Below are 27,330 nucleotides of genomic sequence, written 5' to 3' on the forward strand. Positions count from 1 at the left end.
GTTTTAAAATCATAAGTATATATACTATTTTGTTAATTTTTTCACTCACTTTTTCACCACTTAAATGTCAAATTACTGTTGTCAGTGGTCAAGGTTTCAAAGGCGGGTCCAGCCCCTACCCCACTCTCCCCAGGCTTGAAAAGTGAAAAGTTTGGTAGATTATGCAGAAAACCCTGGAAATCACTGTGGTGCACCTTGCCCACCCCACTCTATTTCCCTTTTGGAGTTACTGGATCTGCCACTGGGTTTCTTCTGTTGAGGATAAAACTTGATTATTGCAGTTAACCTTTTTTTTTGCTGTTTGGCTTCATGTACTTCAATGAAGCTGGCTTACTGGTGAGAGTTAACTATTAACAAGAAAGTAATGTGTGGTCAAAGGTGAGAGGTCAAAGTGTGAGTGAAAGTTCAATTCTTGCAGGGGTTTTCAAAGGAGTTATGGCTGGACACTGGGGACAGTTGGATGGATAGACAGTATGATCACATCCCCAACATTCAAATGTTTGTATAATATATTACTAACATGTCCTCCGACGTATCGATTCACAGTTAACACATTCAGTCTAGAGATTTCCTCCCTGCCTAGTGGGAATAGAGTTATGACAAATATTTTGATTTAGAAATAAGACAAATTTTTTAAGTTATAAAAATCAGTACAGTTATGGAGCACATATTTGATTTCTATGGAGGGTGGAGCTGTGTTTTGATTGAGTGTCCTGAATTTTTATTTTTTCAGTTCAATTTTGTGAATTGACTTTTTATTTTCACTCTAACCTGTCATGGCTTTACCCAACTGTTCATTTTGGATTATTTTTTGTATCCATTCATCATTGTCCCTCCCCCCTCCATAAAAATGAAGTGCTCTTTTTTGTAGTGAGGGGCGCATACTGGGATTATTTTGACACTTTATGATCGTTTTAAGCCCCATACTAATTGAATTTCTAAACATAATATAATGTTACTTATTTGGATTCGCGAAGTGTATAAGGACGATTTTAAAAGGTGACAATTTGGTAAAGGTACGAGTTGTCAGAAAAAAAAAGGGCGGGAAATTGTTTATTGCTTGAAAACTCCAATACAAAAGAATATATATGTTATATACTGAATTGGTAGGACTGTTTAGGTAATACAGTAGTAGACCACTATAAAACCCTTACACTTATATAGTGTATATTATATGTTATATAAAGTCCCTGATTTTAGAAAAAAAAACTTGAAAAACGCTGCTCAAATCCTTTTTTCGATTACATGACATTTACTGTTATTTAAGACAATTAAGTACAGCATTCTTAAAATTCTTAAAATGACAATTGAATTTTCATGAATGAAGGATTGATGACAATTCATAAAAAGGTATGATTCGCTAGGGTTGCCAAGTTGCGTGAGATTTGAAGATCGGGAAGTCAAAGCATTGAGTGTATATATTACTTATTATACTTAGACGGAGAAGTCACTTGTCATAATCTATATGGAATACTGTCATTGCTATTTGGCTGTTTATTGACCAATTTCTAACATTTCTATGTTGAAAATAGGGTAACTTTTTAAAAAATTGCTTAAGTTAAGAGTGTTTGTAATGTGAACACCATTGTATGGATTTTGACGACTGAAGTACCAGTAGTAGTCCACTGTAAACACTTTTTGAAAACTTGTGGGGGATTTTTTTATCTGACGAAAAACGTTGGCACAGTTCTTAAAGATAGACCACAGATCAAATTGCAGAATTGATCAGCATATGGTGAGACAGGCCTATGCCAAAATTTTCATAAAGATCTATTGCTCATTGTTGGAGTTATTGCCCTTGAAGAGTAAAAAAATGACTATGAGAGATTTATTTTATAATATGAGAACAAGGTGGATAACTAAGATGCTCTATATTGATTAAATGATTGTTATGACAATAGTACAGTAATAGAGTCCAGCTTTAGTTCGAAAGCTAAAAAGACTATTTTTGACAAGGTGAGCGAGTCAGGCTCTCTAGAGCTTCTAGTTTAATGTTATTTTGTTATTTCTTTCAAAAAATTTCTCCTCTGAAACTACTAGAACAATTAGAACCAAACTCCTTATGAATATTTCTTTGCATATTCTGCATAGATCTAATGAGGGGAATTTTGATCCTGTGAAATACATGTCTGTTGTTACTAAAAATAGAATAAAAGAGGTAGTCAAAAGTTTTTCTCATACAAAGTGTAGGTCTGAAAAACCATTAAGTTTAACCAAGTTCTTTCAATTGTCAAAATGATCATTATTATCAGGCCTACAAAAGTCAGCAGGGATCAAATTTCTTAGACTACTCTCAGTCAAAGTTACTGACTTTGAATGGTGAAAAATGATGCTTTTAGCAGCCAATATCTTGAAAACTAAACTAGAATATACTCTATTGATGAAATGGTCCTTTTGATAAGTCCTACCATAGTCTTTTTGAGTTAAAATTGGCAGACAACTCCTTGTTAGAGTTAATACCTTTAAAAAGCGAAAATTTATCAAGGTGAGCAATTCAGGCTCCTAGGAGCTTCTTGTTTTTAGGTTCCTAAAGGATGATTTGTTATTAAGCGTATGTGAAAACTATTACATTCATCAAATTGAATTTAATATAAAAAAAAAAGAGAAAGGTCTGCTGAATGGCAATGGCTCATTTGAATATGATGAAGGTGAAACCTTTTAATGCTTCCGAAGAAACTTTAATTAAAAACAACTTTGATCATTTTTGTCAGCTTAATTTGATATATTATACTATAACCTTCAAGTATGGTAAATTTTGTAATAATATATAATTATCCTAAAGCATTATACTAATTGTCATTGTCTGATATGTCTTTAGGTCGAATTGTCCGGCACTGGTTAACATTATGGTTCTTATAATTTGTGAAATGTCTTAAATGATATCATTTATTATATTTAGTTTCACTTCATTCTGTTTCATTTATATAGTTTAATTATGTTTTATTACGATTTGATTCATTTTATCGAATTGATTCGTGTCAATTCTTTCTTTTAACGATATTTTCATTTTGGTTTGTTTTCATTTCCCAATTTTTATGACCCGAGAATTAGGGGTAATATTGATTACGTAATTTTCGTAAACATCTGGGCACCATACTGCAGACTGTAAGGACAACCCTATCTTGGAAAAGCTATGGTTTCGATTTGTATTTAATTGTCGAAACTAGCAAATATTTTCCGAGACTGGTTCGGCTCTCAATTGCACATGTACAAGTATACGCAAATGAAGCTGCCATTAAGCTATTTTTCAGCTGAAAATGTAGCTACCAACCGGATATTGATGCTTTTTCTTGCCATAAGTATACAGAACCAAGTTGATAATACAACCATAATTGCTCCCGCAGTGAACGTCATAAATGTGCGTTCTTCCAATAAAATGAATATACCTTCAAAAATGTATGCCTTGAGAATGAAATATCCAAGTTTTCATTTTCATAAACTGTACAACAGTAAGTTGTTAAACATTGTGTCTTTCTGTTTGTTTTATTAAGGGTTTGTACATGTAAGTCTTGTTCTAGTTTCAGATTCCCTTCTGGAATTTCCGATGTAGAACGCATTGAAATCCAAAGACCAATCTGCATTTTATTGTTTACTTCTGGGAAATCAAAACGCTGCATCACAGTGCAAAATCCTCTTTTTGTCCCCTTTCAGAAAATGCCGAAGGGGACTTAGGTTTGCACTCCGTCCGTCCATCAGTCACACTTGGTTTTCCGGACTTTTTTTTGTAATGCCCTGTCCAATTGATTTCATATTTTGTACATAGTCTTATCATGACAAGTTACAAGTTAAGTTCGAATGACATTATGGTTGAACAATTTTTACAGAAGTTATGGCCCTTGGACATAGAAAATTTCATGAATTTTTATGTTTTTCTGACTTTTTTTTGTAATGCTTCATCCAATTGATTTCATATTTGGGATATAGTCTTATCATGACAAGTTACAAGTTAAGTTTGAATGACCTTATGGTTGAATGATTTTTACGGAAGTAATGGCCCTTGGACATAGAAAATTTCATGAAATTTTGTTTTCTGGACTTCTTTTGTAATGCCTCATCCAACTGATTTCATATTTGGTATATAGTCTTATCAAGACAAGTTACAAGTTAAGTTTGAATGATGTTACGGTTGAATGATTTTTACAGAAGTTGTGTCCCTTGGACATAGAAAATTTCATAAAATTTTATGTTTTCCAGACTTTTATTTGTAATGCCTCATCCAATTGATTTCATATTTGTTAGCTAGTCTTATCAAGACAAGTTACAAATTTAATTTAAATATTATTGCGGCAGAATGGTTTATATGGAACTTATGGCCCTTTGACATAGAAAATTACATAAAATTTTATGTTTCATCATTTTGATGCAAATTGCTGCTGTCATTCTAGAGTTATTTGCCCTTTAATTTAATTCATAATAAAGTTTTTTTCAACTTTCCAGGTGATAGAAAGAGAATGTCTTTATGCAGCTTTCTGTAATGCAAAAATGTTATAATCTACTGTACAATGAAGCTCAGGTTTGATTTTGATGGAATTTGCTTTTGCTGTTCAAGAGTTATTTTCTCTTGATTGTTAAAAAATAACACCATCCATTTTTAGTTCACATATATAAAAAAAATCTCATAAAGGCAATGAGTTCAAAGGCTGAAAGGGGACACTGTTATGCATCAGCATTACTGTCAGAATGCTTGTTTATTTTTATTTTTTTTCTGTTCTATTTTAACATTTTTATCCTGTAGAACTAGATATTTGTCTTACTTTATCAGTATTTTTACACAAAAAGATATTTTGCTTTAAATATTGAAACCAATGAAATGTTAACGACAAATCTCCATGCATTTGAATGGTAGACAAGGACCCATTCTCATGAAACCACAGTCATGTGACAAGACTTGTATACCCTATTAAAAGATTGAAGGAACTTCTTTAAAATCATATAATTTTTATTACATAATAATAAGTTAGAAGCTGACCAAAATTCATAAATTTTCCCAGGGGCAATTACTGATCAGTAATTTTGACATTTTTTATTATATATTTAGTGTTTTGAGAACACACCCTTCCTCAGTATTTTTATCATACTGTAACTTAGTCATTATCAATTTGTCAATTTTATATCTTATATGACAAAAATCCAGAGTTATTTTTCTATTCCCCAGTATGCATAATTCAAATGAAGATCTTTTAGGCTTTTAAGTTTAATCAGTATAAAGACCAGGGTGGCACAGTTATCTTTATACATTATATTGACTTTGTTAGGAGTGACAAGTCCTGTAATATAAAGTTCCTGGTCAAAGAGAAAAAGACAATAGATCAGAGGAAAATGTCCCCAAATCAGCTTCATTGATTGAGTCATACTGGTGACTATATTACACTCTCTGATATCACACAACATATGCACTACAGAACTTAATTACTGTAAATGTATTAATTTCCCGGCAGCAGATTTTTAATGTAACAGTGTATACATTTTTATGTAAAACTAAAAAGAACCTACTTAATTGTCCAAGCTGTAGCTGATTGTAGGGATAGCTTTTGACAATTTAATTGCATGTTTACGGATTAACTTTTTATTGACAGTCCTCGGCGTGTGTATTTAATGGTAACCTTTTATCGGTGATTACCTGTAGTGTGTGTTTGACACTTGCATTTTGTTCTTTTTGTTAATTGAATGTTTCCACAGTATTTTCTTTGATGTATCAGGTGCTCTATGGCCATGGATACAAATCATTATGTAAACAAAATCATGAATTTAGAAATTATAACCCACATGCTTTTACCGTATACGTTTTTATAAAAGAATTGGTATAAATTCACACTTGATTGCATTGAATGATACGACCTTTACACAAAACGATATTTCAATTCAAAATTGTGGAAACCATGTTTATAACAGTCAAAGGACAACCGCAAAATAACTAATGTTAGTACACCATGAAAATTAATATGTTTACAGTAGTCTACAATGTCACACCATACACTATGTAAAAATTTCTTGATTCCATGGGACATTTTAGCAAGAAGATGATAAAATCATAAATGGTCCATGGCCCCATCTAATCCCAATCACTGGTTATAAATTGTAGGAGTTAGAATTGTCTGGAATCCTTCTGAACAATCAAGTTCATATGCAGAGATGGATAAACCCTCATTTTTCAAATATGCAAATGAAAATTTAGCATGCCCAGGATCAACTCTTTGAAGGATCAGTTTTAAAAAAAGATTTTTTAAAAATAAAGAAGATAGCTGCAAAGAATTTTGAATAAGCTTTCAGGGTTCTAAGTATTTAGCCAATTGCATCTATGAAGCCTCACATCTCTACACCTATATCTTGAAATGCCTGGATGTTCAGAAAAGGGAATATGTTTAAGTATTGATAGAGCCTTCCCTGCCTTGAAAAAAGTGAACTTTAAATCTGTGTATTATGCATTTGATTTATACATTCTGCAGTCAAGTGAAATTATTCAAGAATTTATTTAAATGAATAACTGTAAAAAATTAAAACATTGATATGAAAGATATGATCAAAATACTGAGAATGGTAGGTTTTCAAAATTGCAAAAATGTCAAAGGAATTTTTTTTTTTAATTCTACTTAATACACATGTACAAGTAGTTATCAGTATGGTAGTTATTGGTGTTGGAATTATTCAAGGATTGTTTTTGATTTTTTCACTATGCATGCATAACCTGGTAAAAACTTGAAACCAATCCTTATGATTTAATTACATGTATACCCCATGCAACAATTGAACAAAGTTGACCCGCCAGTCAGTCCATCAATTAGTTTCCAGACTTTTTTCTAAACTCTTGCAGATATTGAGCTAATTTTTTGGTGTGTGAGTCAATTATGGTGAGTTACAGGTCAAGGTTACATTTTGTTCCGCTTCGCTGATTTTTTTCCAGAATTACAGGTCTTGTACTTAGCAAATTTGACAAAAATAACAGTTTTCCAGACATTTTTCTACATGCTTTCAGTTATTGAGCTGATTTTTGGTATGCATATCTACTGTGATGAGCTACAAATCATGTGTATGTTTTGTCCCACTCTGCTGATTTTTACCCAAATTATGAGCTTTGAACTTTGCAAATTTTACTAAAATAACAGTCTTTTGGTGCATGTATTTGAGTACCATGATGAGTTACAGAACAAGTTTGTGCTTTCTTTTGCTCTGCTGATTTTAATTGAAATTATTGGCCTTTTATGAAGCAAATTTGATGAATATTACTGTTTTCCTGATATTTTTTTAAACACTCCAGATATTGAGCTGATTTTTGGTATTTGTTTCTACCATGATGAGTAACAGATCAAGTTTACGTTTCTACCAGCTTTGCTGATTTTTGAATGAAATAACAGGCCTTGATCTTACAAAATTTCATTAAAATAAAAGTTTGCCAAATTATTTTTCTTGACACTTTCAGATATTGAGCTGATTTTTGGTATGCTAGTCTTCAGGGGCTGATTCAGGTGGGTGCATGGTGGGCCTATGACCCCCCCCCCCCCAAAAAAAAAAAAAAATTGCAAAGCATGGGTTGTCGGGTAGATTTAGGCGGTTGTAGGTTGAAACTTTAATTTCTCACTAATTTTACCACATAAGATATCTACATTGCAACCACACTAGAAGAATATTTCAAAATTTTAACCTCAACAAATTTTAACTTTGCAACCCCCTAATCTAAAATCCTTGATCTGCCCCTGGTCTACAATGTACCATGATGAGTTACAGATCAAGTTTTTGTTTCATTGTGATTTTCTATGACTTGAGGACCTTTGAATTTTTTTTTCAATTCTTATTTGAGAGTCCATTATGTGGAAGTATGGGCTATATACATGTAGGGGTAACAACAACATAAGTGATCAGTAATCCGATCCATAATGAAGTCAAGTCCAAAATAAATCTGACAAAATATATATTACACCACTGGAACAGCTGGTACTGCAATGCCCCTGAGCTTGCTCACTTAGGTTCTTTAATTTCTAATTGATTAAATTCAAAATTAGAATTTGTCCCTTATTCAAAGCCATATAAATTAAATTTGGAATTATTTGAACTGTGGACCGATCGATGTTAATGACATCACAGTATCAAGTTAGCTTAAGGAAAATAACCTAACTTGAGATGAGGAATAAACAAAATTAAATTATTCTGTGATACCTACCATAATAATGATATTGCATATAGTAATATTGAGATGGAATGCGATTGAGATGTAAAATTTGTCCTTGGTGACATGGTTATGGAACAACAATATTTATTGCTATGGTAATGGTTAAGACTAACAGAACTGGTAAATGCTCATCCCTAACTCCATTTGGTGTAATCTACAATGCCTGTTGACATTCTGACAAATGGATGTCCTGTAAAGAAGAGACAGATGAAGAAAAAGTAGGAAGGTAGTCATTGCCTGAGGGAAAATTAGTGAAAATGGGCAACTTCCATTTATTGAATGTTTTAATTAAACTCATTATATGTCAATACAATTTATTTCACTTACTGTAAGTACCATTCTGTTTAAGAATAATTTTTCTCCATTTGATTTTTTTGTCTCAAATATATTGTAGAAAACAACCAAAAAGCTATTTAAATTTATCCCGAAGCATCAGTGTTTTTTACTGCTTATGTAGGGAAAATGTACAGGACAATTTTTCCATAGTGCATTTCAACTAAATTTGACCTATCAATTAATACCTTAAAAAGGCAATGGTTACAAACAATTTGATGGCTATCTGGAGGTTATAAGATATAAAAACTTGGACAATGCAATAAAATCTTTATTGTAATGTCAAAGTTGAAAGGTGTTTTAAAGAAGAAGTGTTCACTTTTGATCCTTGTACCAAAACCAAATGGCAATCCCTGGTACCAACATCAGGGAGTCAGTACTATATGTATATTTGAAAAATAATAATATTCTAATTATAAGCATTAATAATACTTAAAATCCTTATAGACATGTATTCTAATGTTTAAAACACATTTTGTACTGTGCCTTAGTCGAACAAAATGTACCATTAAGTTCCTTTACAGTAAAAAGTTTACCCATTTTCACTAATTTTCTCATAGGCAATCACACTTTAAGTACTGTTTAGCTTATAATTAGATTTTTTTTGTTTATTGACTGCATTTTACAGGTAAAGTTTGACAGCAAAATTTTTGTTGGTTTTTGACTCGCCCTCATTTTTTTTTATCATAACTCTTATTATTAATATTACTAATCCTGGTTATTTCATACCTATTGTAACTATATTCCTGAATATTATTTTTTTCTGTACTGTGCACAAATCAAATACATAGTATACAGACTATACAATGTGTGTGTTGAGTTTAGATAATATAAAGGGAATAATTAGATACACTGCTGTTACCTGTACCATCAATAGTGAAAGCAGATTAACTAGCCGCTCAACTCTGTCCATTGAGGGTTACTGTGTAATATGTAACTCAAAAAATATTTAACCAGCATTATTGAAACTTTACATAGTGGTTATATACATGTACTTGCAGAATATGTGCACCTCTTATTATTGAAAAATCTGATGATTCAGGATGTTGAACTTTGCCATATTTTGCTATTTTATGTAGTGGAGAGTACAAGTACTATTTGACTCACTTGTAAGTCCAATTACATTATATGGATGTGAAGTATGGGGTGCATATTGCAATCTTAATGATACTGACCCATTTGAACACTTGCATATCAAATTTATTAATGAAATTTTAGGAATACATAGTAAAGCAATAAATGATGCATGCTTAGCTGTGCTTAATAGACACCCTTTACAAGAGAAAGTAAAAATACTGGCAATAAAATTTTGTGGACATATCTCCAATTCAGCAAATGCAGTGGTAAAAAAAATATATACAAATATCCCGGATTCAAATAAATGGACAACAACAATTAAATTATGGATAAAGAAACTTGGTTTTGGCTACTTAATAGATATAATAGCAATATCAAACAAAGACTCCATGAACAAACCTTACAAAACCAAAATAGTAGTATAGGTGAAAGCAATAAATTATCTTTCTATGAAACTATCTGTAGACAAAACCAAAGGCCTTCCTATGTTGATGTCTGTAGATACAAGTCTGATAGGTCAACAATTTGTAAATATAAAATAAGTGCCCACTTTCTAGCAATAGAGAAAGGTCGCTATAAAAATATCCCACAAAATAACAGAATTTGCACAAAATGTACCACTTGGCAAATAGAAGATGAATTGCACCTTATTCATTGCCCAGCCTACAATTCAAATAGAAAAGAACTAATTACTAAGTTTAAAACTAATAATGAAAACTTTAACTCATTTTAAAACAAATACAAAGTACAATTTGTTTTGAATAGCAGCTCAATAATAGTCCTCAAGGCTTTCATTGAATATATCAGTAAATGTCAAGACCACTAACTTTAAATTGTTGAGATAATGAGATGTTAAGACGCTCGGTTTTCAAAATAATTAATATTAAACCCCAAATTATACTATAATTATTTACAACCACTCTTTCTATGATGTCTATTTGCACTTTATTTTGTCACCTCTCGCATTTTCTTACTACGTCTTTTTTTTTTTTTGCACCATTGAGTCACCACTGTACAAGTTTCTACGTTAATCAAACTTTATATTTTTCTTTTTTTTTTGTTGTTGTTGTTGTCAGAAATTACATACTTTGTTTCTATTATTTGTGTTATGACCATTTACTGTAAATGTGTTAGAACAAATAAAAATATTGAAGTATATTGAAATATTGCACCTGCATTGTGTAACCAGCAGCTCGAAAAGTTAATATTCAAACTTTGCATGGTGTTTATACATTTTGTAACATATATTGAAGATGTGCACTTATACTTGTCTGCAATATAGAATTGCAAAAGGCGAGACTAAGGTATTGATTTTTAAGATTTATAAGATGGATAAGATTTTTATTTAGTCCCCTACCGGCTTTAGTCGAAAGGAACTTAATATTTGCACTCCATCATGCCGTCCATCCGTCTGTCAGAAAAAATTGAAGTTTTCTGCACTTTTTTCTAAATGCTTGCAGATCATGAGCTACTTTTAGGTATTTAAGTCAGCCTTGATGCATTTGCTTCTTTCTGCTTCACTGATTTTTGTCTGAGTTATGGCCCTTGAACTTTGAAAAATTTAAGTTTTCTGCACTTTATTTCTAAACACTTGCAGATATTGAGTTGATTTTTGGTGTGTGAGTCAACCCTTATGAGTTACTGATCAAGTTTACGTTTTGTTGATATTAATATCAAGCTCATTTCCTCAGTTTGTCTATATTCTTGATGATCTAAGGTAGTATTTGGGTCAGTGATATAAACATCTCTCAGAATGCATGTTTAATGTTGTGTTTTCTGATAATATCTGTTTGATATGAAACACTTGTTCTAGGTAGCCAAGGTCAATCAAGTTTGGTATCCAGTGGTCCTTTTCACAAAAAATCATAAGTGTAAAATTAGTCGTAAGTTATGATGTCATAATAGAGTTAAGTATTGTGATGTCTTAACATCAATACATAACTATTCCAAATCTGTTTCACACTTATACCCCCACAGTCATTGTCTATTGACTTTGAAATTTCTTTCAATGATACATGTACATGTATTTAGTGTATAGTTACATTAGCATTCATTACACTTTCATATCTGTTTAATGCAAATTCCCCTGCAGTCTTTATCAAAATTTGAAGAAAAAAAGCAGCAACCATGTACAGGCCAGACATCCTTTGTGATAACAGTTTTTTATTATGGAGAAATTTGATACACATGTTCTTATATTTTCAGTATGTTGAATGTAACCGGATTTTTGTTTATTTATGTTGTGGACAATATGTACCTGCAGTTTGTAAAGTATTGAACCTATATTATTTAAACTTCGCACAGTGTTCACATACATATTAAAGATAAATATTTAATGGGATATTTTACTTTTTGAACTTCACCAATTTCATATTAGTACATACTTCATTTAACTTAATGTGTGTATCGAAAATTTTTGCTGAAGAACATATGCTGGTGATCGATGCTGGTCTTTATTGTTTTTTGTGCATTGGACATTTAAAAAAAAATACTTGTTACGACAGACCTGCCTGGCCCTATAATAAAGTACCTGGATTTGTAGACATGAAAGGAATATGTTCATTTCACTTTAATTTGAATGGCCAAACATCAAATGTCTCCTTGGAAGGGGCACTTGCTTATATTGAGCAGTAAGGATGATTTACTTGAATAGGATTATCTCAAAGGGCTCCATTTCAAGCTTTGTGATATATGTGTAGCATATTATTATTATACCCCCTCCTAACAAAGTTTGCGGGCATAGAGGTTTCACCCTGTCTGTCTGTCAGTCTGTCCAAACTGTTTTCTAAGCAGCTGGCAGCATTATTATGAAACTTTGTAGGATGTACAAAAAATGTAGTACAACTGCATGGAGATGTGCATACTGTCAGGAATTAATGTTCGTACAAAAATTGTCGAAGCTTTTCAGCAAAACCTGGTCTCATGTATTGTTTACAGTTCTTTCTCAACAACTTGCAGGATTGCTATGAAACTATGCAAGCAATTTTGGGTGCTTTCCAGTATCAACTTACTGTATTGTGGGGCTTTGCCATTTTTCACTTTATATATGGAATGATAGAAAAAAATTTTGTCACAAAAATCTTTGCTCCCAATGTATGGATTGATTTAGTATTTGGTGTATTGCTTGATTTAGATTGGGCATACTTTGCTAGCGATTTAAGTGCTGTCTTTTATCAACTTTCTGTACAAGTAGGATGTCCCTTGCAAGAAATGTGTGCAACATAAACTTCATGTTTAATAGTTAAATTATACCCCTGCTCTCTGACACTACTTGACCAATTGGAACCAAACTTGGTATGAATGTTTCTTGGAATATCCGACATAGTACTGAGGTAGGGTTTTTTGATCCATAGAAAAACATGGCCACCAATACTAAAAATAGAACAAAGATGTCAGACAGTTGTTTTTCGCATATATCTCCAAAAGTTAGTTTTAGCAAAATTATTTCAATTGCTGAAATGACCCTTTTTATAAGGCCTTCAGAAGTCTTCAAGTTGTCGGGGGACTCCTTGTAAGAGTTATTGCCCTTGAAAGATGAAAATTGATGTTTTTTTTTTTTTTTTTTTAGCTCACCTGACCGAAGGCCATATGAGCTATTGCCATCACTTGGTGTCCGTCGTCATCATTAACAATTTTTCAAAACTCTTCTCCTCTGAAACTACTTGACCAATTGGAAATAAACTTGGTATAAATGTTCCTTGGGTTATCCTGCATAGAACTGATGTGGGGATTTTTGATCCGTTGAAAAACATGGCCGCCATTACTAAAAATAGAACATAGGGGTCAGACAGTAGTTTATCACATATATCTCCAAAACGGTCAGGTTTAACTAAATTCTGACGGGGGGGGAAAAAGTTTTCAGCGTGATGAGATCTATCTGCAGTCAAATTTTTATTTTAATCTATTAAGCCATGTTGGAGTTATTGCCCTTTTTCAACATTTTTGTTATTTCTTTCAAAAATCTTCTCCTCTGACACTACTTAACCAATTGAAACAAAACTCGGTATAAGTGTTCCTTGGGGTATCCTGCATAGAATTGAAGTGGGGTTTTTTGATCCGTTGAAAAACATGGCCACTGTAACTAAAAATAGAACATGGGGTCAGACAGTAGTTTTTCGCATGTATCTACAAAACCGTTAGGTTTAGCATAATTCTTTTAGTAGCTGAAATGATCCTAATGTTTAGGACTACAAAAGTCTACAGGCATAAAATTTGTCAGACGCCTTCTTATAAGAGTTATTGCCCTTGACATGGGAAAATGACAGTTTTTTTTTTTTTTTTTTTTTTTTTTTTTTTTTTTTTTTTTTTTTTTTGACAGTTTATGCCAATGTCTTGAAAACTATGATAGATTTAGACCTCCATTTACTGAAATGATCCATATGATAAGTCCTGTCAAAGTTTTTTTGGGTCAAAATTGTTGGACAACTTAATTTAATGCCCTTGAAAGGCAAAATTCAACCAGGTGAGTGATTCAGGCTCCTGGGATCCTCTTGTTTGTATTGTTTTTTGTTTTTTTGTTTTCAGTTTTCAACAAATATCTTGAAAACTATGATAGATAGAGAGAAACTTTCAATCTTTGAAATGATCCTCATTACAGTCCTACCAAAGTCTTCTTGGGTCAAATTGTTGGACAACTTGTTAAATTTATTGCCCTTGAAATAGGTACAAACTTTAAGCAAGTAAGTGATTCTGGCTCCTGGGAGCCTCTTGTATTTTTAAAAGTTGTAATTTTCGTTACAGTTTTCTCCGCAATTATCCATCATAGTGGCTTGAAATTTAAAACACATTCTTGCTGTAGGTATGCCATATGGTGGGATCCATTTTCAGAAAATTCGACAACTTCCTGTTTAAAGAGGACTTCATTTATTTTCCTGATATCAGGATTGAAAATTGGGATATCCAGTGATACCAAAGGTCTTTGGACGATTTCAAGACCCAACTGATTTTTTGGAAGAAAATCCTATTTGTTGCCTTGTGAAATTTGAAATTTTGAACCTGTATGTAGCAGTTTTTACCTGACATTTCCTTTGGTCCTGTGGACCTTAAGAATCACTTCAGGGCCATCCCTCACAGATTTCTTGTAATTTTACTGGTAAGAAAACACCAAGTAGAAACAATAAAACTTATTTCCAAAACAACAATGATAATGTGTGGAACAACAGTAAAGGGTTCCAGATAGCAGGAAATAATCACTATTGCATGACTTTTGTGTCTCCTGTTTAAGAGACTACTTTAGAGGAAGATTGATGACTTTTCCATGTGTCTCCTTCAGAATGCAGTAATACCTATAGCAATATATTTGAACAAATATTTAAAAATGAAATAAAAAGTAAAACGAAAATCTTTATTGTAGATATTTGCCAGCTACATTACTTTTGTATCATAGAAAAGTTTATCCTTTATTTGTTCTTGATTTAAAAAGTTCCGTAGTCATTTTAGTTGCCAAGTTAAATATTTGGTTTGCTTCTAAATAGTACATATACCATTTGGTAATGCTTGCTGTACTAAAACTTGTTTATCTTTCAGGGACGATGGAGATGAAAAATGAAGCTGTTGTGACTCCATCAGGAGACTACATGAAACTATTGCCTGAAAAGTTTGAAAATGACTATAAGAAGAAGTGCAGTGATTGCCTATCAGACCTTACTAAGTTTGATTTGACAGAACATGGGGAAGCTTGTACTGAAGTTGTTCAAGACATGGACTCTGAGTCAGATGAATCAGACAGTGGTAATCAACCAGAAAACTATGGGGATGGGGTCAATGAAAACAGATTTGAAGCTATACAGAAAATTCTTCACAACTGCATTGTAGCTACTGAAAAAGTTCCTAAAAAGAAGCCTAATCACAGTGCTGAAAAATACTTAGCTAGTATATTGAGTATATGTTCAAAAGACCAGAGAAAGAAGTTAATGAAATTTAAAAGTGATATGCATTTTGACCATGTGCCATTGTCACTGGCTTGCAAGATAAGAAATCTGAATGTGGTTAAGTTTCTGGTTGAACATTGTTATGCTGAAGTTGATGGCAATGAAGGCAATGGATTGCCTTTGCTGTGGGCAGTAGCTAATCAGGATGAAGGAATTGTTAAATATCTGCTGGAGCATGGGGCTGATGCTGGAAAGAATGCAGGGGCTAATTTTAATTTGTTAATGTATTCCATGAAGATATTCTTGTACAAACCATTTCCATTGTTTGGGTATGGTGAATGTGCAGATGACAGTGAGAAGGAAGATGATTCAGAGGAAGACAGTAATGATGAACAAAACCAAGAAGATAATAAAGAGAATGACATGCCATCAGACCAGGGCAATAAAGGTGAAGCACTTCCTATACCATGGTTTCCCAAACTCAAAATTGTAAAAATGTTGATAAATAAAGGAGCGGTAGAGAAATGCTCAAGTGAACAACTGTTTGAAATTTTCACCACAATGACTACCATGTGTAACAGAGATGTGATAAATTTAGGGTCACCTGATGAGTTGTATGAAGGAGTACTAAAGTTACTGCTTAAGAAAAAACTTGACCTTGCAAACATCAGGAATGAGGAGGAATGTCATTGATTGGATATGAAATCCTTCACAAAGATGTTGTTGGGAAATGTCCAGTCTCTGAATACATGGCTAAATATTTTGACAAAGGAAATGGACAGGACATCAACAATGCTAATGTATTGAAGAATTATTGTGTCTCCAAACAAAAGGGTCCACGGGAATCTATTGAAAATAATGTGGACACAATTCTGAAGGCTTGCTGTGTAGATTCCAAAAATGCAGTTGTTATCAGTGAGGACAAGACAGCTCAGTATGAGTTCATACATCCTTGTGTTTTTTTAGCTTCTGCTGGAAAGAAATTGTTAGAGTTCTGCCTAGACAAGTCTAAAATTCCCTTACAAGCAGCCATTGATTCCTTAGAAGCTACAGGAGCATATTTAGCTTCTCTAGAATATTTCAAGTTAGCAGTTAAATGTTGGAAGGCAGTTGATGGAATCAAAAAACAAATAGAGAGTGCTAATCAAGCCAAGAAAATAATTGGTTCTGATGAATGTATTACCTCCCCTTGGGAGGAAGGTGTTGTATCAGAGAGTATTTATGAACATGCCAAAAAACTATCAAATTCAATGGAGGGGATATCGCCATGGGTGGATGGAGAATATGAAGATATTGCATTGCTAACCATTGAACAAGTGCAGGATAAGTACAGAAAGATGTCTAGACTAAAAACAAAATCAAAACTTACAGTAAGCCCTCCTGTAACTTCTTTCAAGTTGCATTTAGATAGCATCAAGAGAGACTGCACAAGTACTGCCAATAGAAACCAGGATGGAGGTGATTATGGTGCAACCAGTATAGATGATACAGATGAAGTCATGAAGGTACATGTATGAGCTAGGTCTTAAAAACAATAGAATTTAAAAGTCAAATAATTTTTTATTCGACGGGAAACATGATGAACAAAAAAAAGAGAATTATGAAAGTCGTAGTCAGAGGATTAAGACAAAACAAATTCAGCAGTCAAAAGCATATACAAAAAAGTAAGAAAACTATTGGTATACATAAATGTGTACTAAAATATGTATTAGAAAGGTTGAATTGTCTACATATCTTGATCGTATGTTTTTAGGAAGATGAAAAGCTTACCTATGCTGGTTCTGAAAAGGAAGACAGTGATGAGGAGTGGACCACGGAGGATGAGGAGGATATGGAACTCTCTTACAAGGAAGAAAGTGAAACTCGGCTTGCATTGCTTCTGAAGGCTGCATTGATACAAGAAAGACTAATGGGATATGGTAGCTTTGAAACACTCAGAATATTTCAGACTTTGGCAAAGAATTATCTTGATGAAAACAAAGTTGAAGAGTATGTTACAGTATTGGTTTACAGCTTTCCATGTTTTATAAGGTTTGTGTCACAAGAGGAACGGTTTGTCAATAGAGACATACTAAAGACAGGGACACTTAAGGATTTTATCAAGGATTTAGTTAAACTTTTTTATACCATATTGGCAGATGATGAATTTGAAATACTTTCTTTTGATTTGTTTATGGCAGTCTTCAAGTGCTTCTTCCTAAATGTACTGGCTACGCCTAGAAATCAAAGAGGTTTTAGAGACATGGCTGCACTTCTTATAGGAATCCTAGTCGTTGACAAATATCATAAATCAGAAGAGGAAAACAAGAGGTTTACAGATTTTATGCACAAGGTTATAAGTGATGACTTGAGAAATTGTTATGGACAAAGTCTTTTACATTATGCTTCTCCAGTAGTTGATGTGAAGGTGGATAATAAATCTCCAGAAGTAAGGGATGTTGTCATAGGTTCACCAGAACTAGTTGAGATATTGCTGAGATATGGAGCAGATCCAAATTGTGTGGATGATTTTGGCATGACACCTCTACATACATGCTATTGTGCTGCCTTGAGAGATAAGAAGGAACTAAATACTGATCTTTATAACTCTCGTTATGCTATCATTAATGCTTTAATCAGCTCATTCAGACTGTTTAGATGCTAGAGATAAAACACCAATCATGTACTCAGAAACAGCACCTGTGCCGTTGTGTCCAGTTGGCAATCGATCACTGAAATGTCTGGCATCACTAGTCATCCTGGACAATGGTCTGCCCTATGAAAAACATCTATCTTCCCTACAAGTCCTTAAGCCATTTATACAACTGCATAAGAAAAGGGGCAACCCAAGAGCCAAGTCAAAGAGGTTCCTGAAGGAATTAAAGTCATCACCATCTATCAGAATACTACACCCACCAGAGATGGCTCATCAAAAAAGTGATGAAGAAGCTTATGATGACTAAAATTTGGCATTCCCATGTTTCCTCCATTTCTTGTTAATGCAATTATGTAAGGGAGATGCTCTAAGTCTTAGAAAAGTTAAATGGTGTTCTTTCAGGTTCCCTGGCTGTACTGTTGAAAAAAGGATTTTAAAAATAGGTTGAATAACTAACAGAAAACAAATTATGTAATTGCCACATCTTTTATCTTATTACTAGAATTGTCAGCATCATATGTAGATGTACTTGAACGAAGAAAATGTCAGAGGGAGATTATCCAACTTTGTTTTAATATGTTAAAGCAGGGTATTCTTTATTTGATACAACTGAAAAACATTGTTCTGCATTTTACAATATTAAATGGCATTCTACATTTTTTTGCCAAGGTTAGATATGCTCGTGTTAATATTAGATGTTGGAAAACAATATCAAATAGTATATTGTTATCTGTGTCTACAAATAACAGGAGTATTTATGTGAATTGATACAGATCTGAGTATGAATGGAGTATTTATGGTGAAGAAGAGTAAATTATTTTCATTTACAAGATTGATTTCAAGATCACCATATTTTTCTTCTTTAGAAATTTTCTCCATTAAAGAGCTAAAATATTCAAATGAAAAAATCATATTTTTTTTTATTAATTTTTTTTTTTGCATTTCTCTGGATTTCAACAAGTATAAAATGCTCGTAGAACCAGCTTTTGATAGGATGAGAAAGTAAACTCTTGCATTATCATTTTTTACCTTATATTTTTCATCACAGTTATTTCATTTGCTATTTTAATTTATCTCGCTATTCTTTTGTTGCCATGTTATGTGATGCAAGTGAAATAGCTTTATTTTGATTCACAACACAAGTGATCATTTCGGCAGATAAGTGTTCTGTACTTAAATATTTGAAGTTAAGTATTAATTGCATACTTACGTGTAGTATATAGGACATTTGAGAGACAAAAATCACTAGTTACATCGAAAAAATTGACAAGAGGTAAGTCTGACAGGGATTTGTTAAATAATTAAGCATTTGTTATTTCATTATAAAGACCTTTTCGGAAGTGAAATGATATGTTTGCCATTTCATTACTAAATTTAGGTTAGCAGTACAAATTAGAAACTATCTTAAGAAAAAATTATGTGAACGATTCAAATTCATAAAAGCCTAAATTTTTACTATACATTTTAAGGTCATCTGGACCAATGGTTTACATGCAACTATTGTTATATCTTTGTGTACATCATCATTTTCTTTTCTTTAAAACTTTCTTCCAATGTGTTTGTATTTCAACCTTATTTTGTCATTTTCGCTTAAGCCATCTACCATAAAAATGCTGTCAATTATGCTGATCAATCCTAAAAAGTTGTGTCACTGCTAATTGTTAAGATTACAAGGGTATATAGTTGCAAATTTCAACACGTCTCAAAAATTGTGAGAAAATGGAAAATAATTTAAATATGACTGTCTTCAGTTCTAAGAGCACTAAATTGGATCTAAGTTGTGTGACAACTAAACTCTTTATTAGAGTTTTAAGGCAGGAGTAATGATTTTTATGGTTCATCTTATAAAGCATAGTATAAAGATGGAAACTTTTAATTGAAACAATTCCTTATGATAAGGCATACAACTCTTTGTTGTGTTGAAGACTAAAATACTTATGATTTTTGTAGTTTCTAGCATCTAAACTGAACAACCTTGGTAGATGGAAAGAAGCTTTCAACTTACAAGGCTAACAAAAGTCTCAGTTGGGATGAAGCTGTATAATAACTTAAAAATATAGGCCTTGATAACTTGCAAAAGTCTCCACTGCTGTTTGGTTGGCCATCTGTAACTGAAAATTGATTAATTTTTTGTTTGCTTGACCAGAGATTTCTAATTATCCAGGAGAGCTATTCAGACACTTTAGAGCCTCTAGTTACTGTAATAGTTAACAATTGATGCTTGTAAAGTTTTACACAAGTTGAATATTTTACTTGTTGCTTTTTTCCTGTAATTATGTTAATTAAAAACAACGATTTTGCATTATACTGTTTATTCCTAAGCATCTCAGTTGTATAAAATTTTCCCTAATAGGAAATATGGTAATTCAACAGGAATTTTTAAGGTTTTTGAATTATCAAAGGCGTTTTATAGTACATTATAATTGTTTAAAATATACAGTAAGTAGTTTATTATAGTGTCAAATCGAATATATTTACCGGTATTTACTATTTACATTATCATAAAAATACTTAAAATATTATAGACCCTGCCTTTAAGACATATGAGACCCTTTCATTCAGTACTATGAAATACATACATAGACCAATCATCATTAAAATAATACAACCATTAAAATGGAAGTAAAATTTCAAAACGATCTACTTTTATAATGATAAAATTGACTCTGTATCTCCTGAATGATCTTAGCTTATTTTCATTTTCACAAGTTCTGTTATTGTACTTCAATTAACCATTTTCTTCATCAATTTCAATAAGTCTATTCCGAACAAAACAATTAAAATTTGACAAATGTACATTATAAGGTCACCAAGTTACACTCTGTGGTCAAGTTCTGAACAAACTTAAAGTATATGCACGCAAATCGGTCATTTTTACCTGTCCGATCTTTACTGAAGAATTCTGTGTTGGGCACCTTCGCCACAGGAGGCCATATCGACCGACCTTACACAGATTCAGATGTAATAAAATATTGAATCAGAATCTGTCAATTTCACGCCCAACGCCATAAGAAAAATGAAAACCGCGATGTAGCTTCTGATTGATTGGTTAGTTTTTTACGCCCAAGCAGCAATGTTCCCGCTGTATCCGGGCGACGAACATGAAATGATGAAATGAAAAATTAGACTGGACACGATGATAATAGGTTCCACGAATTTTGATTGCCACTGGAAATGGGGAGAGATGTGTAGGGTCGGGCAATTTAGTCTCCTGTGGTGGAGCCAAGGTGCCTACTCCTGACGAATACCACAGCAGGGTTCTTTGGAACATGACCACTTTCCCAACACATAGCACCACTATCGGTTTGCAGTCAGGTTTCCCGTATTATGGTATGACGACCCCAGCATGTACACGTAGCATTTCAGGGTTACCCCGGCACACAACCCAGCTTTTTTGCTTAAGGGGTCTCGTATTGGCATAAAATCGGGTTAGCTTATACATAGCACGTAAGAGCGCTGACTGTCAATGTAAACTCGAAATATTGAAACTTAAATCCAAACGCAGACCTATCGAAACCTTGAAAAACATTAATAACCGTAAAAAACTAACGGGGGCAAAAAGAAGGATGTGTCTTTCATTCATATCTGTATTTCCTACTTTACAAGGATGATACATTCGATGTAACACAAGATGTTCTAAAGCAGTTACCTTAGGAAAACTAATGTACATTAAGGTGTAAACGAAATGCCGATCGCATATTATCACACTTGAGTGCTGAAGTTGGTCTAGTTTGTATTTTTTTTTTTGACAAACGGTTGCCACAATAACTTCTCGTTAATTTCATACTATGGGGTAAGTCGTGATTCTTTTAGCCAGGTTGAATCTAGAGATCCACTGTTTAAAGAATGGATCCAGAGTACAGGTGCTAGCAAAAATTTGGTACATATTGAAAAGGCGATTTTAAGTAAAAATAAGTTATCGAATTCTCAATTATATTTAAGATATAGAAAGCGGTTCCTTGAAGCGTTGTCAGCTTACTTGGTTCTGATAACAACTTAAACAGGACTGTTTGAAGGTTTAGTGTAAATCAATTTACATAATGCTTAAATGTGGACCGACCTATTCCTGTCATTTTTGCTATTACATGGCAGATAAATAACAGCTACGCTTGTAACCATGGACTATGTTGGCGGTAGAAGGTAGTCACGTGGTCAAATGCTAGTTGAGCTTGAAAGTCGAAGACAGCCTCATCAACTACTAAGTAAATTCGAAATTAACCACATTTGTAAATGCCTTAATATTTTTTTAACAGTGTGGCTAATGCATTTATTCTTCTACCGCTAACTCAGATGGAAACGAAACATTTACAAGTAAAGTCGGACTTCTATGGGGTGCAGAAATAGTCAAAATTATTATTATATAAGGACGATTTTAGGACCTTTGATCTCCAGAAATACTTTAGGAGCTCCACAATTCGATTTCAGCAGGTCCTGAGATAATTTAGAAGGGCCTTTAATCGAGTTGCGGAGCTCCTCAAATATTCACGGACATCCTAAAATTATATCGAAGTGTGGAGGTCCATAAAAATTAGGGCAAAATAATTATGACTAATTCCTCGTCTCATAGACTACAGGTCCATGCAGTATAAGATGCTATTAGTTGATGATGCTACCGTTTGTCGTTTCATTTACATCTAACAATGATATCAATTGATAGATCTCTGAATCACGAAAGACATTTGTTTGGACCACAACCCCCCCCCCCTCCCCCAATATCTCAAATTCGATATTTATCCTGTTAATTGAACATATCTTCTTTAATCATCTTTCAGAATTCATTATTAGTTCACGTGTATTACAATGGGTGGATTTTTATGGAGAATAGACATAGTGGTTATAGTTTCATTAATTGTAAAGATCAAGTGTGAAAGTGTCAAATTCGGTGATCATGCTACAGTGGATGAATCTGGAGATGGTAAATCAGGGGTTCATAGCTTCAAAGCACCCGACCTGAGCGACGAGGAGGCGCATAGTCAGCATATGCCCACTGCATTAAAATGTGACGGGTGTTTAGCTGTTTCTTATCAGGTAAGTCGTCCTGTATTGTAATGTTTACATTCTCGAATGGCTAGATTTTCTGAATTTTTATCTGTCTACTTATTTGGTTATACCATGTTAAAATTCCGTTCCAATTAATGTATCTAAAAGCGCTTGGAGAAGCATTCAACGAATTATTTTGTTTAAAATACATATAATTGCATTAGCTCCAGCTCGGTTATGATAAGTGGTTAGACTCGTATATTATGAACACAAACAGTATGATATTGCGTTAATTACATATTAGTAGATAATACATGCAGCTTCAATATCAAAGTAGAATAGATGAATATATCACCAATGTAAAAAGGTGTGATCTTGTTTGTCCTTATTTCTAGACACTGATTAAAAATTAGTAGATGAAATCTTCAGACTGCAAGTAAGTTTATAAGAATTACATTTATTTTTTGTGTATTCATTTTATTGAAGGCCGTTAAAGAAAGAATTAATTTTCTAATCGAAAATGTCTAAATATGTAAAAATGCAACCTGCTTCAGTTAAGTGTCGTCTATAACTAAAACAGAGAGGTCGGAACTTTTTAAAAAGTTATCATTACGTTATGTCCGTGCTTGCTCCGTTAGTAACATCTAGTATATACAAATGTTTAGTAAATTGTGTTTTTCTCATTTTCTAGTTATCTGTTGGGTTTAGCAAGGCAGAAGGAGTAAAGTCTAAGAAGTTGACGGAATCTCAGATATTTGACGTTACTGATGAAGTTTGTGGTAAATCGGGATTTGAACAGTATGTGTTTGCTTGTACTCTGTAATACTCAAGTAACTTGAATTATAAATTTAAGTAATATGCTTTGTATCTGCAGAATCTGTAAATTGTTTGTACACTGTAATACCAGTCTTGTCTATACTCCAGTAACTTGAGTTTTAAGTGATAACAAATGTTTTAGGGTCAGCTGCAGCCTGACCTGTGGTGTGAAGGTTTCCTCGTTCATTGAAGACCCATGGATGGTCTTGAGCTGACATGTTTCATCCCGGTGGGTTTGTTGTCTCTCTGACATATTCACCATATCCATTCTCATTATATTTGTATCTGCAGAATCTGTAAATGTTCGATGTTGATGTTCTGAATTTGCAAACCAGAAAATCAATTTAGAACCGTTCACGTTACAAATTCCTCATCTACTTATGTATTTTAAACTTCAAAAAGTATTCTGTACTTGTCAGTGGATATTTTTTCCACTCTCAAATGTGGAAAAAATCTAATGCAATGGCATAAACATTTTAAAAGTATATTGGAGTTCACATTTAAAACTGAAAACTTTTACCAGGAACAAAAAAAATCTGATTATTTAGAATATAGCAATATCCAAGAAGAATGGAAATGACGAAACGTAACAAATGCACCAGCGAAATACACAATAGTAAATACTTTCAGAGATCACCAAAAAGTCTTCAACAATTGTAGTAAGCTCTAGAAGGTCCCGACTACAACGAAATAATGAAATCCGCGGTAACTGAACGATGAAAATCAATCTAAAAAGTAATATAACGACAGAAAGACGCATTATATATTATTATTACCATCATATAAACAAATAGCACAATACAACTGAACTAACCTTTCGTTTATCCTTAAAGTTTTTCCCTTTTTTCCAACTACAGCTATGGTTTAAAGCAAGTTGATGGTAAAAAAAGAATATCAGGACCGGGAATACCAGCTTATAAATCTCCAGGGATCATACAGGGTGGGGGCAAATGGCCAGTCAGGTATATTAGTAATCAGAATGTTCCCTTGTGCTAAAGTAATCAGTTTCACATCTTTTTTGGGGAAATACTAAGTATTTACTAACTGCTAAGAAGATAAATTATTCAGTCAAACTTAAATCATAAAAATATATCAATGCTGGAATGTGTGACCTTTTACAATTTATTACATGCGTTTTTATCTCATGAGCATTATTTCCATGACTCAGGCTCCACACTGCAAAACACATAAATACACATGTCAGAATGTTCTGGTATTCATAAATCCAATTTATATAAAAACAATCATGGGTAAATACAATTTTTCAAAAACAATACATGTGTATATATATATAAAAAAATATATATATATAAACTGAACTAACCTTCCGTTTAACCTTAAAGTTTTTCCCTTTTTTTCCCCAAAATTTGATCGCAGTTATCGTCCCTGTATCAATTTCATCCGACGGAGCAGTGTAACGAATAGAGTCGTCACATTCTGAGACGTTTGTCCGTACTACTGTACATCGTATACTGAGTTACAGTCCTAGATTAATCCTACGAGGAGGAATGACTCGGCCGGCGAAAGCTATATTTTTTATATATCCTAGATGGCCGAGTGGTGTAGGGTGCTGGACTTAATGCAGGCGGTGTTGCCATAGATATCACAGCGGTACGAGTTCGAGTCCCGCGGAGGGAACGACCAAAAATTTGCTTTGCAAATTTCACAGTTCTAACATCGTTGGGAATTTTTCAGACCCTTTTATATATATATATATATATATAAACGTCTGAGAACGTGACGACTCTATTATCAGATCAATTTGATACAGGGAAGACAATGTAAACTTACAGAAGAGTCTGAATATATATATATATATATATATTAAACTCCTTGTTTGAAGTCATTCAGAGAGTTGATATGATATTTATAATAGCTAAGTGTATAAATCCTTTTCAGATTACAAGGTATGTGTAATAACTTACTGGAAGAAATGGGTGAAGAAGAAATGTATAATGCTTTCAGAGCAGACAGGACACTATCTCAGACATTATGTTATGGAAAGGGACCATTTGGTTTGTGTAGTACTGGTTCCAAGGATGAGTTGTGATGATGTTACGATTGACATTACTGGTTGCATTTGATGTGTGTTTAGGATTTTGTTTATAGAATTTTGAATTTATCTTTTTCAAAACCATTTCTATGTTACTTTCTTGAGTGCAAGAGAATACAAAATACAAGGTTTTGATATAAGATATTGTAATAGTCTTAAGACTTGCTCTTCTCACTAAATAGACAAGCATATTCCTATTTTTATCCATCCGAGATATAAAACATACGACGTTTGTGACGTCACAAAAAAAACGTTTTATGATGTCCCATAAATTCAAATAAGTTAGGGCAAGCTGAGCATTCCTAATTGGCGTGATAATCACAAAATTTTAAAAGTGAGAACATGATTCAAACACTGCTAGAAAATGAAAGACTAGAAATTGTAATATAGAAAAAAAGTATAAAATTTACAGAAAAAAAGTGCAAAATTTAAAAAAAATAAGTGGGGTGTTTATGTGGCCCTGATACGCTTCCGTAGAAATGTGACTTCCCTTTTATTCCCAATCACTGTTTTTAATCACTTCTTTAGTTTATAGCAAAATTGTACGATATCAGCTGTGAATTTATTATGAAGTTTCACAGTGCGTGTAGAAGGTGTGTTTGATCGTGAGTTCAGTGTGTAACAAATATCAAATCAGTGCGTGATTAATAATTGTTAATTCAATGATGTGTATGTCTTCCCATCTTGCCATCATTTTAATGTTTTCATGTTAATGTATTAGTTACCAAGGTAATGTCATTTGTATGTGAAGTGACGAGGTTTTCTATATTAAGAAAGAGAACATAAAAATTTTGCATTAAACTTAGTGGTCTGGCTTTTTTAAATGCAAAAGGGTTCACAAACCAAAAAAAAAATCTTAATTTGTGTAACATACAAATTATACTGTCCTGCTGTTGGAAGCCCTAATATTGTTCTCCACTAGTAAAAGGGTAGGTTGTGTATTCTTATTCTACCCATTCTTAATGTAATGTATGGCATTAGTGTCATGAAATTTGTTGCATATTTTGAAGTACTTGTTTTTGCGAGTATTATCATCTTATTTCTCACTGTTATTGTTTATACCTTGTTAATAAATGTTTAAAAATCGTTTAAGTTGAACTTAAGTACCAATCCATGTACAATTCAGACATGGCCAATTCATGGTGATTCATAGTGCAGAAAAACCCACCAAACAAATGATGCTTTTTCCATCTACATACACCATATTTTTACGTTACAAATCTATATTTGAGAGAAAACCATGCTTTAATTGATAAATAGCACATGTTTTATGGTGATTTTTCGCCGCCGTAATCTAAATTTGTTAATTTCGGATGTTTGTCCACTACTTCCAAGTTGTCTGCTGCTCTTGCAGCATGTTTGGTTAGAAATGAATAATTACACTCTATTGTCAATTGTGTTG

The 27,330-nt window shown here is 33.0% G+C and overlaps 1 protein-coding gene across 3 annotated transcripts; it reads left to right on the forward strand.

Annotated features, from left to right (window-relative positions):
* The first annotated feature begins 1,032 nt into the window (after positions 1-1,032).
* On the forward strand, positions 1,033-27,015 carry LOC148619203 (marginal zone B- and B1-cell-specific protein-like). Of its 3 annotated transcripts, none has more exons than XM_088578864.1 (5): positions 1,033-1,120; positions 22,852-23,107; positions 23,751-23,857; positions 24,733-24,837; positions 25,775-27,015. In XM_088578864.1, exons 2-5 carry the CDS (start codon positions 22,880-22,882, stop codon positions 25,923-25,925), a joined length of 591 nt encoding a protein of 196 aa, XP_088434990.1. In that variant the 5' UTR covers positions 1,033-1,120; positions 22,852-22,879; the 3' UTR covers positions 25,926-27,015. The 3 variants fall into 3 exon arrangements, with proteins under 3 accessions (XP_088434990.1, XP_088434989.1, XP_088434992.1); XM_088578866.1 differs by lacking the exon at positions 1,033-1,120 and adding an exon at positions 18,728-19,352; XM_088578863.1 differs by lacking the exons at positions 22,852-23,107; positions 23,751-23,857; positions 24,733-24,837; positions 25,775-27,015 and adding an exon at positions 15,101-16,266 and having other exon boundaries at positions 1,039-1,120.
* The last annotated feature ends 315 nt before the right edge of the window (positions 27,016-27,330 follow it).

The sequence above is a fragment of the Perna viridis genome, chromosome 4, assembly GCF_037379345.1.
Source record: "Perna viridis isolate PV_CMFRI_1.1 ecotype Kerala chromosome 4, ASM3737934v1, whole genome shotgun sequence".
Classification (NCBI taxonomy): domain Eukaryota; kingdom Metazoa; phylum Mollusca; class Bivalvia; order Mytilida; family Mytilidae; genus Perna; species Perna viridis.

What these genes read in the sequence shown, in the direction of transcription:
- LOC148619203 (XM_088578863.1), top strand. Translation starts at nt 15,106, where the DNA reads ATGGAGATGAAAAATGAAGCTGTTGTGACTCCATCAGGAGACTACATG.